Source organism: Rhea americana, unplaced genomic scaffold (genome assembly GCF_003343005.1).
Source record: "Rhea americana isolate MKP2758 unplaced genomic scaffold, rheAme1 scaffold_394, whole genome shotgun sequence".
In the NCBI taxonomy this organism is placed as follows: Eukaryota; Metazoa; Chordata; class Aves; order Rheiformes; family Rheidae; genus Rhea; species Rhea americana.
The window spans coordinates 49,859-63,647 of record NW_028186528.1 but is presented as its reverse complement, the minus strand read 5'-3'; the positions used below and the strand labels follow the sequence as shown (position 1 = coordinate 63,647).

General features: G+C 40.0%; 1 protein-coding gene across 3 annotated transcripts in view; it reads left to right on the top strand.

The window, feature by feature from the left end:
* XPO6 (exportin 6) overlaps positions 1–13,789 on the top strand; it is a 59,878-nt gene that overhangs the window by 14,663 nt on the left and 31,426 nt on the right. For all 3 annotated transcript variants that reach the window (XM_085313741.1, XM_085313740.1, XM_085313742.1), the window contains exons 2-6: positions 2,589–2,679; positions 4,336–4,448; positions 7,895–8,092; positions 12,192–12,351; positions 12,770–12,847. In XM_085313741.1, the coding sequence (XP_085169867.1) occupies positions 2,589–2,679; positions 4,336–4,448; positions 7,895–8,092; positions 12,192–12,351; positions 12,770–12,847 (640 nt within the window). The remainder of the gene's footprint in view (positions 1–2,588; positions 2,680–4,335; positions 4,449–7,894; positions 8,093–12,191; positions 12,352–12,769; positions 12,848–13,789) is intronic.

The following is a 13,789-nucleotide window of genomic DNA, read 5'->3' as shown; positions in this document are numbered from 1 at the left end:
CTTCCCCCAGCCATTCCCGGCCTCTGGCCAAAAGGGTAAGTTAGAAGTAGTACAGCGCCAAGCTTTGACAAAATAAGCATTTGAGCAAGCATTTGTCTAGGAGAATAGTGCACCCCTTTCTTACATGGTGACTAGATGTGACAGATGCTCCACATGACACCTCCATCCATAGCTAAAACATGCCTCTGGCATCCAAACCATAGTGCTAGCTTTGTGCTGTTCCCTTTTTTCCTTTGATACTTTGAAGACTGTGATGGTGATCTTTTATTGAAAGATTTTTTTAAAGTGCCTTCCTAAGAATAGGCTCTTAAGTAATGTCATCTTCGAAACCTCAATGCCCAGGTGCTTTAAAGCCTGTGAAGGATATGTCAGATGCTCAATATTTTTGAGAACTCTGCCATGTACTTCCAAGTGTGCATCATGTAAGTATCCAAGTAGACTCATAAATCTTGCCTTTAAAAAAGAATTAACTGTTGTACATAAAAATTCTTTATTTCTCTCGACTGCTCTTCCTAAAGAAGTGTTGAATTAACTATGCTAAAACAACCAAGTCGTAGTGTTCCTGGGTGAAGAGCTAACAGGACTTTGTGTGGTCTGGGCTAGTGGAGGAGCAGGACAGGAGGAACAGCGCTTCCAGTGTGAGGAATGCGGCTTCGTCGCATTGATGTGACCAAAGTTTGGCAACTGCCCTTGGGAGGTCTGGTGTCTGAAACTGCTGGTGGGACTGTGCTGCTGAGTGGCAAAGAATTAAATTGCAGAGATTTACTAAAACATGGGATTTGTACGTCTGCTTCTAATTGGGAACAAGTTGGCTAGGGAGGAATTTGCAATGATGTGCACATCCGAGAAAAACGTGTAGAAATGGAAATGTGGCTGAAGCCTAATATCATTTAAGGACTCTACTTAATTAAAATCCATAAGGTGAGACTTTTATCCACAGTGTTGCTGTTATTTAGGAAGTAGTGACAGAAGGAAGAAACTGTTTAGTTTTTGGACGGGTCAAGTTGAAGGTGAAGCTTACAGTGCAAGAGACCGTTTTCAAAGAAGCACATATAAATGGATTAACGAAGTGATAATGATGTTTGATCTTGCTTAAGAAGACATGGCTTTGATTTGATTGGAGCTTATTTTAGGCGTATTTCCCTCTAGCAGAATGGTTTTTGCTAAAATGCTCCCTTGATTTCTAGAGCACATTTTTTTTTTTTAATGAAAAGGGGGAGAGGAAAGGTAAGATGGAATGCAGTGCTTTGCTAAGTAGTTGAAAATGCATGGTGTCCTACAGAGCATCCATTGTCAGCTGCTAGGAGAATAGAGCTGAATTAATTTTCTTGTGCTGTTGTATTGAATTCTTGGTTCTCCTGGGGTGTTAATCTAGTATCAGGCTCTTCGAGGAGATACTCTCCTGCTGCTTGACTCTGGTGCCTGAGGAACTAGTGCTGTAGGTGGAAATAGAAACCAGTGGTAGAGGTACATGCTGTTTCTGCGAGTTGTCTCACTTGCTCGTCTCTGTACAACTAGTCTCTTCTAAGAATGCTGCCTGTCGTGGTTTTTGTTTCTGTGTTTATTTGTTGTTTGAGGAAGACATTTCAGTTCTCTTTAATGGGTTGCTTTGCTTCTATGCAGAAGATAAAAGATAATTTGGTCTTGAGATTTGATCTATTTATTATTGATAGTGTGAGTTGAAAACATTAGAGGAATGACTGGTAGCACAGTCTCTTCCGTGACAGTACTGTTTTCTAAGGCTATTTTGAAAGTTAGACCTTAAAGAAAGAGCAGAGCAGATGGAGTGGCGAAGCCGAGTGTTCAGCTGCTGCTAGAGTAGAATCATCCCAGCTCCAGAGATACCAAAATAAATGGATTGGTCTACTTCTTGCAAGCAGTGTTTAGCAGCCACAAAACTGGAGCAACCTTGCAACTGCTGTATGCTAGTCCTGTGGGTTTTTTTGTTTTGTTTTGTGTTTTTTTTTAAGGACTTCAATAGACTGAGCTATAACTGATTAATTTCAGTAAAAGAGATAATTTCAGGGTGAAAAGTGTTTTTTCCCAAATCAAACAGAATACTCATATATCACTTTCCAGAATTCTGGATGCTCTCTAATCTTTCAAGCTACTTCTTCCTGGCACTATCAGTGGCGACGTGGCTGGGGCTCCAGGGTCAGGCTGATAGTAGGTGTCCAAGTCGTGCCATCGAGACTCAGGCGCCCCATGCTGTGTCTTGTTACCACTAAATGTCTGAAAGCATGTTCACCTGACCTTGCTATTTCTGAGAATTTTCCCACTGGGGTGAGCTAATTTGTAATTGCTAAATGCCACCAAAGAACAAATGGATTCTAAAAATCACATTCAAAACTTTCACTTTCAGTGAGCAATCTTGTTACTACTTGACTCTGTTTTGCAGTTTAAACTCCAGATTATACTTTGCCCTATACCTGAACTGTACTATTTTGTTGGCTTTTGCTTGCACATACGGCATGAGTGATACTGACCTCCTAGTGCTGGGTTTTATAGAGAAATTGTATACACTTTAAATTGAATGCAAGTCAGAGGATGGGTTAGCTTTAACTTTTGCCTTTAAATGTTTTTTCCAGGCATCTGAAGAGGCCTCACTACGGGCTTTGGAGAGTCTAATGACAGAGTTTTTCCACAATTGCACAACAAATGAACGGAAACGTGAAATAGGTGAGTTCATACCATTTTTAACGAATGGTCCCATTCGCTTTCTGCCTCTTGCATGCACCAACAGATATAAGTTGCTGGTCATGTTAAACGATGGATGAAAGTGCTGTACTTGATACGGAAATGGTGTCATAGCCTCTCTTGCATGTGACATTGAAGTATAGGAGAATTCATCAATAACACTTTGCCTGGTTTGGATTTTGGAGATCCCAGGAAAAGTCCTGTCACTAATGTATCGGTAACAGCGGTTGTATGCTCTTGTGGGCATGGAAAGGTACCTTCTTTCCTCAGAGTAATAACTTGGCTATCATATGAGAAGGATTTTGATTTTTTTTTTTTCTACCGTATGTTTTGGGGTTACTTATCTTAGAAAAACTTTTGCTTTCTCCCTAGAGATGAAGTGTAGATTTCAGATTCTTCCTATATTAAGAAGAGAAAGCAGAAGAATGTCCTACTTAGTGTGCAGTTGGACATCAATAAAATAGTGGAAGAAAGTAGTGCAGTTGTGTTTTAGTTGGTTTTATGAGTTGTGTTCTTGCGAAAACTGGCAGAGAACTTACAGGTACTCTAAATTAACTTCCTTCATCTGTGGTTAGTAGACATAAATAAGCAAATAATCTGGCTATTTGCTTTTCCTCTCAAACTTCTGCCACCTCTAACTTGGGTACCAGAAATATGATCAGCATGCAGGATGTCTTCTAGAAAGCTGGAAGAGTATAGAATAAGCAACTAACCAACAGTCTTTTTTTCCCTCTGTTGTGGAGATCACCTGCATTGCTAGTATGAATCTAAATCGGGCCTTCCTTTTCAGTTAGTATGAATTTGGTGTATAACAAATACCACTGCTATGTTCCCAACACCATGGTGCCAGACTTGGAAGGGTCATCGGACTTGTCTGTACTACTGATTTCTGGGATTCACAGAGTAGTTTTTCCAACTTTCTACTTCTTGCAGAAGCTTCTGGGATGTAGACTGTATTCCTTCACAACTTACCACTTAAGTATTTGTTAAAGCACAATCTTGTCTTATAGACTCCATAAAAAATTTCTCACTCAAAACTTGAAATGTCGCGTTTGGTTGGCGACAAAAAAAGAAGAGCCCATGCAACTTTTCTTTTTCATACTTTTGTACATAGTCACTTGGCGTGAGATGATCAAATACTGTAACTGCTTTCTGAATGTTCAGAGAAGTCTTTGTTATGCTGACCTGCAATAATATTAGTTGCTCTTGGAGCAATTGCATTGAAACAAGAATATTTTAATGCTGTATGTGATCTCAGGTCCTCCCAGTCTTCCACTATGACCTAGTGTCCTACCATTTGGCTTTTATAGGTAAAATGGTAATATTGCCTGTTGTTCAAGTTGTCTGCTATTTCCTGTCATAATAAGTGCATAACTTGTATTTTAATATTAAGCTATTGGTCTAGTGTAGTATCGATGTCAAAACTGTATTTTCTGAAGTGATGTGCGCATTTTGTTTTCACTGAAGCCTGTTGTTAGGCTGTTTTTAATACCTTTGAGCATGTTTATTCCAGGTTGCTTGAGTCACCTTCTGAAAATGGGGTTTCTTCCATGCTCAGTGTGCTTTGTATATGAGATTTTTGATCTGTTTACAGCTCACGTATTTTAATATATATTTTTTAATACTTTATTTTTTCAGAGGAGCTTTTAAATAACTTTGCCCAGCAGATAGGAGCCTGGAGATTCTGTCTCTATTTCCTGTCAAGTACAAGGAACGACTATGTAATGATGTACAGTTTGACTGTGTTTGAGGTAAGGTGTATACTGTTGTCTACTTAGTGCCTTTTCTGTGTTGGATGCAATTTTCAGTTGGCAATCAATTGTATTTAAAAATGTCTGCATAAAATGGCAATCCTAATAAGTACGATGATAAAGCTTGCTTTTATTGCTCTCTCCTAAAGGGATTATTTAATGGCTGCTTTAGGGTGTGAGAATATGAATCTTTGCACACAAATTGAAGAATTACTTTCCTGGCATCTCTAAGTAGAAATTACCTACAATTTCAGACACTGCTCAAGTTTTCTGTACTATGCTTTTAAGAACGTTATTGCCTTCCTACTTTTTTAGGGTCAGAAATGAGTGTGCATGGTAATCTGCTACTAGCTGCTGCAAGCTGTAATGCTGAGAGGAGAGGCAAAGTTAACCATTATTTTCTGACATTTAGTAGTTGCGGTAGCACTCTCTTGAACTATATCTAGCAAGTTTATATGCTAGTTGTGGAGGGAAGGCTGCTCTTAGACCACATCCCACTTCTTACCTATTTATAAAAGAGAACAAAGTTATAGTTAGAAGCCTGAATATTGACTTTCTTTTTGTACAGCTGTTTGAAGAAACAAAAGTATTTTGTGAACAGTTCTATTTGCACAACTGAAATCAACGTGTGCTGAATGAGCAGCACAGGGTCTTACCCTAACGAAGCCAGTGTCGTGCCTTACCTTGGTCCATTTATAGCCTTTTCCTTGGGCTCTTGGCTGGGTTGGCAGTCTGAGCCTTGCTCCAAATTCAAGGTTTTTGTACCGTTTGCTGTGTACCACTTTTTAGATAGTGCAAACAACTTTGTACTTAATATTAAGTTGTGTTGTTTTCACAAATGATGTGCCCAGGTTGTTGTTTTCTGACTTCTTGAATTAAAAGACTCCGTTTATCTGGGCTTGCATAGGGAGGGAGTCTGAAATAATCTGCATACTGAATCTGGATTACCTTTAACCATCAGGCCATCCTTCCTCTCAAAAGGGGTAAGCGCGGCAAACATGGCACAGGAGTTTGTTGTGTTCTCTGGTGAAGGATGTTGCACGGTAGCAGCCTGCACATGAGGAGGAAAACACATTTGACTGAGCCTCTGCCTGTCTGTCGGGAGGGAGGAAGGGGGAAAAAAAGCAGCTCTGAAAAAATAATTGTGCCCAGAACTGAGCAGAACAAAGAAATCACTGTCCAAGTGTAAATTGAGGGAAATGAGTCTACAGCTTAGCTGAGATTAGAATCTCAACTGAGAACCCAGACTTTCTGAAGTTAACTGTTGTAGTGCTGCCTGATCAAATAGATTAGGACTGAATTTATCAGTGAGAGTATCTATGTGAACAGATGGATCATCCTCAAAACTACCTGAGAACGTTCTATTTTCTAGAATGTCCAAAAAGCAATAGCAGATTTATAATAAAAATCCTCGTGATTCCCTACCCAGATGAACATTTTTTTTTCATGTGGTTATCACATCTGCTTTACATGCTGAAGGTCCTGGGTTCAAGCCCCGGTGAAACCAGCACCAGGAAATCTGTGGGAGGTTGGACTAGATGATCTTCAGAGGTCCCTTCCAACCTTACTGATTCTGTGATTTCATCTTGCTTTTTGAAAAAGATTTCTTTTTTTTTCCTCCTAAAATATTTGATAGGTTCAGAAAGCTGTGACTTCAAAGTCAGATGAGTAGGACAAAATTCTGTGGGCGTTAAGCATGAATGTTAATTCTAAAGTACCCTTTCATTTTTATTGGAGCTTTTGAAACTCTTGTTCTGGGCTTGCAGGGAGGAACTTTTGTTTGCCTGGCTTTGCTGATTTAAACAAAGTTGTTGGTTTTAAACAATACTTCTAGACAGTATTTTCTCTACCCCAAAACCAAGAAGCGACTTTTTTGGGGCACTTCATTTACAAATATCAGTAAAACCTCTGTACTGTGAATTGGAGTTTTTTTGTACCATAATTGCAGCCTACAATTTTCTGCAGCAAAGCCCTTCACTGCACAGGATTTCTTGGTTGAAAATTCTCCAAACTATGTGCCTGCAAATGGGTACAGATATTGCCTCAGTAGCAGGGCTCCTGAGTAAGTTATCCTGAGAGGTTCAGCTACTAATACTCCAGGGGCCTTAAATGGGATTGTAGCATTGCAGGAAAGTAATTTTGCAACTTTGCCTCCTTATGGGTTTTGTCCATTTTAAAGTGAGCTAAAAGCCTTTTGTTAATGTGGTATCCTCTCACTGCAAAGTTCTTGAGTTGTGAGGTGACCTCCCAGCTTAGACCTTCAGGAGACATTTGCTGCATCAGCTTCTCCTTTGTTTCTGCCTCATATGGGGTTATACTTCCCCCTTTCAAAGGATCCAGGGTTAAAAGATGGTGGAAAAGCTTTATTTTATATGTATGTAAATCAGTTCTGCGTGATCTGGAACTGGTTAAATTGATGCATGCCAGTTGTTGTCACTTACCAGTTGATCAAAACGCTGGTCTGTTCAAAGCTATGTGGGTAATAGTTCCTGGGACAGTGAAGCCGTCTCACGTGAAACATATTGGAGGTACTCTGCAAATCTGTCATCGTTCCGTGTTGTTGCTGGAGTCTGTATCGGTATGCTGGGTGGCTTACGAGATGAGTTCTGCTCAGCAGCTTGAGATGTCACTGTCCCAGTTGTCTGAGTATCCCACTAGGTAGCAGCAAAGCTTATTCCAAGTTACAGTTAATGATGCGGGGCTTGTACCTTCTGTTCAGCTGCTCATGGTCTGCCTAACTTCTGTTGGCTTAAACTCATACAGGTGAGGTTGTGCAAAGGTGTCAGGACTGTATCAAACTGCTAAGCAGTCGTAACATCTTACATTTTGGCTAAAGAGCCAAGTGAGGCCGTGTTAGAGCTGTAAAATGCAATGTCCATTTGATGTGTTCTGAAAAAAAAGGAGAATTTTCTGTTTAACCTGCTAATATCTGCTCATTTCCTTATCTGCAGGTCTGCCATGGCAGCAGAGAGCAATAAACTAGTTCAAATGTAGACGTTTTAGTTTTTAAGTCGTCGTGCTCAGTCAGGGAGAAGCATGGGCAGATGAGTGGCTATTGAAAGCTATAGCCTTTTCCTTGGCTGCGCGTTGTGGCAGGCAGCAGGAACCGCTGGCTGTGTGGTGGAGCAGCACTGCACGGTTGTCTCTCCCTGCATTGTATGTCTGAATTCTCTCAGTGAGAATAGTACTTAGCTTTCACAGTAAACTTGGTAACTGCATTTGTGGCACTCTTTTTTTTTTCTCTTCTTATATTTGTTTTGAGGTAATTTTTTACTCATGTTAAGCAAGCTGTGATGAAATGTATTAAGATGCTTTTCCTGCAAGATACCTGGTATCTCTGGGTTGAAGTTATCCTACTCAGACACCTAACTATTCAACTTCACTGAAGCATTTCCTTTCTGCATGTCTAAGATGCGCTCATTTGGGAGGCTTGTTTCTTTTTCCAGAACCTAATCAATAAGATGTGGCTTGGGGTCCCATCTCAAGACAAAATGGAGATCCGCAGCTGCCTGCCCAAGCTTCTTCTAGCTCACCACAAAACCCTGCCTTACTTCATCAGGAACAAACTCTGCAAAGTCATTGTGGATATTGGCCGACAAGACTGGCCAATGTTCTACCATGATTTCTTCACTAACATCTTGCAGGTAAGAATGTATTTTTGGAAAATAGGCCGAAGTTTATAAAAGAAAAAATTAGTTTAATTCGTGGAGAGACATATGTTGTTTCCTTAGTGACTTCTCTTGACAAAAGTTAAATAAGGAACAATTACATGAAAAAGAAACTCAAAGGTTTTTCTAATTCCTTTTTTTTTTTTAGTTTTTCAAATAACTTTTAGCTTCTTTTTTTTCCCCTCTCCCCTCTAATGTTATGTTGAGATTAAATGGTGCCTTCTTCTGACACTTAGGGACATTTGTTGAATTCCTTAATTCCTGGAGCTATATTGACTGCTGGAAGAAAAACAGGAAGGTGGCTTGATGGCAGATCTGCTAATGCTTCTCTGCTGGCAGGACGATGGAGATGTGCTGTGTTGTATTGCCAATATGCTACATAACCTGACAGATGAGCTTTCATGAGTGTTGCTGCAGCAGCCTTAATAATCAGAGCTCGCTCCACCTCGGTGCCAGTTCTCTGCCACAGCAGCATCAGCAGAAGGGAATGTGTGCTGCAGAGGTTAATTTTATACTAAGATACTAGACTAGACACTGGGAACGCTAGTTCGCCTGTGCTAACACTGTTGTCAGGGTGAAATGCCTCAACTACTCAAATTTGCCAGTAATTGTGTCTCAGCACCTTCTGCTTTAGTTACAGCAGCAGCTTGGGATATGTCCATGAAGTGAATTGAGGTCTACCAGGAACGCTGAGTAGCTGCTTTACTGCACGACTGAATGGCTAGGCACACGAGGAGCCTTTCCCCAAGGCTTGCGGGCTGCTTCACAGCTCACGTAGGCCTGTGGTGTCCTAGTGATGCTGGTGCTGGTTCCCAAGCCAGCTAGCTTAAAGCTGACTTGGCTGTATTTATACAATACTAAAGGCAAAAGTATGATTGAAGTCTGGGCCTGCCCTGCTTTTTGTTTGATCCCTGTGAACCTGAGCAAGACACAAGAACTTTCTAAAGTCTTCCTAACCATAATTTGAAATTCTTGATTAACCTTCTTTGCAAAGTTACGCAGGTGAATATCTCAGCATTTTGGCCTTTAGCTCAGATATCTTACCAAACAAATCACATTCCTGTAATATTTTTTGACAAAGGAACAATAGTGCCCAGGAAGTATCAACTGCACTTTGAATTTTAAATATTTAAGTGTAATATTTAAGTATTTAAGTGTATTGAAAATGTGCAGGTTGTGGGTTATTCTATTTAAAGAAAAAAAGTCAGTAAAACCCTGGATAGGTCATTGTTGGATGATTCTCAAAAAGGAAATTTCTGAATGCAACTCTTGGAGATTTTTTTTTTTTCCCGTACCTAATTCTAGTGGCCAAAATTATCCTGGAAAACTTTGGCAGCTAATGATGTAAAGTCAATAACTGAATGCTGGTGGAAGTTTTCAAGCAGACTGTCACAGAAAGACTAAAATATACTTTTGAGAGTCTCGATTGAAAGAGTGCTGCTAGTTTGGATGCTGTTCATTTGTAATTCAGCATCTTCACTGCGAAACAGAAGTTAAATGGTACAGCCTGAGCTGAACTCGCAGCTTGCTGCCGCTGCAGCCTGGCTAGTGCAAGCCTCCTGCTTTGATTTGAGTAGTTCATTTCCAGTTCTCAAATTGTTCGTATCTGGCTTAAACAGGTCGAGTATAAACCAAAGTGCTGCACGGTCTTTTCTGCTGACGTGATTACATTGATTTGAATGCAGCTGTGCCTACAGACAAGCCGCAAGGCAGTTATTCAAATAAATCAAAGTTCCAAAGTGTCAGGAGTTTATTTGTTAAGACAAATGGATTTAGCATTAATTGTGAAGTCAGAAAGTGCCAGCTTTGCCTACAAGGCTTGTTAGCGACGGAAGTAATCTCTTTTCTAACAGCTTTCTGTAATTGTGTAGTGCAATTTTTTTTTTCCTGAGTTCTTAATCTTGGAAGTACTGTGAGAACTGTCTGCGGTTTGGGCTTTTGGTTTTGCCTGGATTTGCAATTGAAATGCCTCTGAGCTTTTGCTTTCTTTTCTAGTATTTTGGAGGTTATCTAAGTGATTGCAGAGCCCACTTTGGATATCTGGCTTTCCTCAAGCCCCTCTTCTGGGCTCTGCTTCTGAAGGAATCTTCCCATGGAGTTAGTTTCTATAGCACAGACCTTCAAAAAATATCTAGAGAAAACATAGGCAGAATATAAATATTGAATTTTAAGACTCCAAAATCATGAAGAGTAGCAAAGGAGTAGCAGATAAGCCATATCTCAGCTCCTCCTTCTAAGATAATTTGAACTGCTTGATTACTTAGGATTGAATTGTATCCCAGTACTCTAAGTAGTCTCTAAAACTTCTATTGACCCGTTGGAGGAAACCTAACTTGGAGTATTGCACTATGATTATGCAAAAGCAGTAATTCTTAGAAAATGCTACTTCTATGAAGGCAAGAATTTGTTTAACGTTAGCATGCCATGCAGTGCCACTTCAGTAAACTTCCTGTTGGTGTAGGAAAATACATCTGCTTCAAATACCTGATTTAGGGTCATATCTGAAGAAAGAAGTAACAGCCATGCTGTTTGAAGAGCAAGAGGGATCTAGTCTTTTGGGGTTTTGTTTTTGTTTTTTCTGCTGCCTTCATTAGAACAGCACAAATGAGGAGGAGGCTTACTGATAAAGTCAGATTTAGTGTATGGATATGGCCTAAAGGTTTGCTTTTTTTCTCTCTTTTTTTTTTTTTTTTTTTTTTGAAGGTTTTTTTTTTTTTTTGTTTTTTTTTGTTTAGCTAAAGGTAGATCTGAGTTCAGTGGTTTGAAGAATGGATATAGAAATGGGTTACTTTTGTGAATTTAAGAAAAAACCCTTTGAAATATGAAGTCCTGCTGCATTAATAATATGGACTAATAATCTCAAGATAAATGAGAAATTATTCTCAGTACTGACAAGTCCTAGGAGATTCGGTGACAACAGCTTAAGGTGTTACTACTAGCTTAAGGTGGTACTGCCTGATACTATGCTCAAATAGGACCATAAAGGCAGCAAAGCTTCAGCTTCTGCTGAGGACCATCAGACTGATGGGGAAATGGCTTATCCTAGACACCAGCTAGAGCTGAAAAAGCAACCAGACTTTCTGTAAGCTTGTCATATATGTCCTCAAGATTGCTTTCTGAAAACCAGACTTGTGTATGTTTAGACTGAGAGCTCACGTATGGACTTTCCTTTTCACGTGTTTCTCTAAACTGTGTAGCCTGAGCCATGTTAAGTCAAGTTGTCTCTGGTTTGGGGGCTCAGTATGAATAGGGCTGAGGTCAGCCTGCATCATGTAATGTATGATTTAAGGGTTGCTTGTAATACTTATGATTGGCTTTATATTCCTCTCCCTTCTTTCCCCCTGCCCAGGGTTAGTACATGAGTTGTTTTGGATATTCCAGGGCAGCAGAAAAGAGCAACATTTTTAAGCAGAAAATGAATTCTAATAGCACAAAGTTTTGTCTCTAATATCCCAGAGTTTAGTGAAGGCAAAAATTATTGCTTTCTCAGGCCCATGTTTCCTGTTTGCATTAGAAGTCATTCTTTTTAGAAGATCCAATAGAGATGCAGGGAGACCTCATATCCCTTAACAGTGTTCTGTGGTCATTCGATACTGACTGCAGTTGTTCATCAGGTATTAGAAGGAGCAAGATTTTTTTTTTTATGTTGACACTGCTTGACTGATGGCACAGGCTCCTGAGCAGCTCCAGAAGCAGCCCCGTTACGTAGTGAAACTGCTGGTACTGAGGCAATTCTGAGAAGTGGTGATGTCGGCAGATACCAGGCGGTAAACAAGGAACAAACTGTGACTGGTAAACATGTTGGAACAGCAAATGTAGCAGTGGCATTATGAAAGCTCTCTTGAAACCCTGAGGATTCCCATGGTGCTCGAACTGTTGCAACATTACACATTAATGTCTCAGGAAATCAAATACCTGCAGTTTTCTTCACTCAGTGTGTAGTGCTATAAATGGTTGGGAATTGATGCTGCCTTAGTCTTGATACACCGGTGAACTGCTCATAGTATTACTAATCTCATTCGCCATCTGATGGTTTTGCAGAATGTTATACTGTGTTTGTATGGTTTCCTTTCAGTTAATTCAGTCTCCTGTGACTACTCCTTTGGGACTGATCATGCTGAAAACTACTTCAGAAGAGCTGGCATGTCCACGAGAGGATCTTAGCGTAGCCCGGAAAGAAGAGTTAAGGAAGCTGCTCCTGGACCAGGTGCAAACAGTACTTGGGCTCCTCACAGGTAGGAGTTAGCTGCACTTGCAACATTGAAACAGGTGCCATCCTTTGCCCTTCCTCGGAGGTTAGCAAGTTCTCACTTTCACTGTTCAGTGAACTGAGGCAAGGGCTGTATGGTGACTGCTTCCTACTGGTTGAACACCTTCAACTCTACTGTTTGAGTAAGACTCAGCTTACTACAAAACAAGCTTATGTAGCAGAACAGATTTATAGCTGTAAATGTACTCACTGTTTATAAAGTGAGATTTAGATTGTGTATGTAAGCACTTAGTGATTTCTTCAAGTTCTTTAAGAGAAGGTAATGTTCCTTGTCAAAGCACTGTATAGTCATGATCTGCCGAGGTTCTATCGCTGTCTCCAACATGCTTGTTAGAGCAATTTGTTTTTTTAGCAGGCTATTTTAAGAATGTCTCTTTGGCCAGGTATTTTGGAGAGCATCTGGGACAAACACAGTGTTACTGCTGCCACTCCACCACCATCCCCAACTTCAGGAGAAAGTGGTAAGGATAGCTAGAAATGAGTACTTTTACCTTTTAAATTTAAAGTACATAGGAATAATATCTCGTAGCTTAACTTGCAATATGAGGCCTAGATCCCTTCCTTTACTGTCTAACCTATTGTGAAAATATTTTTCTAAAGCTGTATGTAGGCCAACAAATTTCTGATCAGAAAGGTACATCTTACCAGAAAAAACAACTTCCACAGCAGGGAAAGCTCCACTGAAAGTGCCACTTCCTTCAAGAGTGCACATATAGCTTCCTGTTGTCTTCAGATGGCAATAAGCTTTTTGAAATGTCAGTTCAAAATGCTGTAACAGCAGGGAGTTCACATTGTCATCTATGAATTATAGCTGTAAAAGCTGTACATCAAAAGCTAGAGAAGCAAAACTGCAGTTCTAATTTAAAGAAAAGAGAAAAAGTAATTGGGAGTTTGTGCCTGTACATCGTGGAAAGCTTATTTTCTACCCACTTCTGTTAGTGTTTTTCATGGCTGTTTATCTGTATGCCGGTTTACATATGCAATCCTTAGTGACCTTTGAAATAGCACATTTCTGTGTTCTTGTACTTTGAGTACATTTCATTTATCCTTTTAAGGCTAAATAGGGTACAACTGTTGGTATAGAGGGTCACCCCAAACATAAAGGCATTCTTGAGGGCGACCAGTTTCTCTGGTACGTTGATGTAGCAAGGACCTTTTATATAAGCTCAGTCAAGATTTACTGTCCAGCAGCACGTGGTGTATTTCTTCCTGCTTCTCAGAATATGGAGCAAAAAAAACACTGATGCTATGAAATCACCATTTTGTTTTAAAATTCTCTCTCTCTCTCTTTTTTTTTTTTTTTTTTCTCCTCTCTCTCTCTCTCTGCTTTAAACAAGGATGAAGGAAGACCTTAGGCTAGGGAATCCTGAAATGCCCAGTTGCATATGGGGGGAGATGAAATG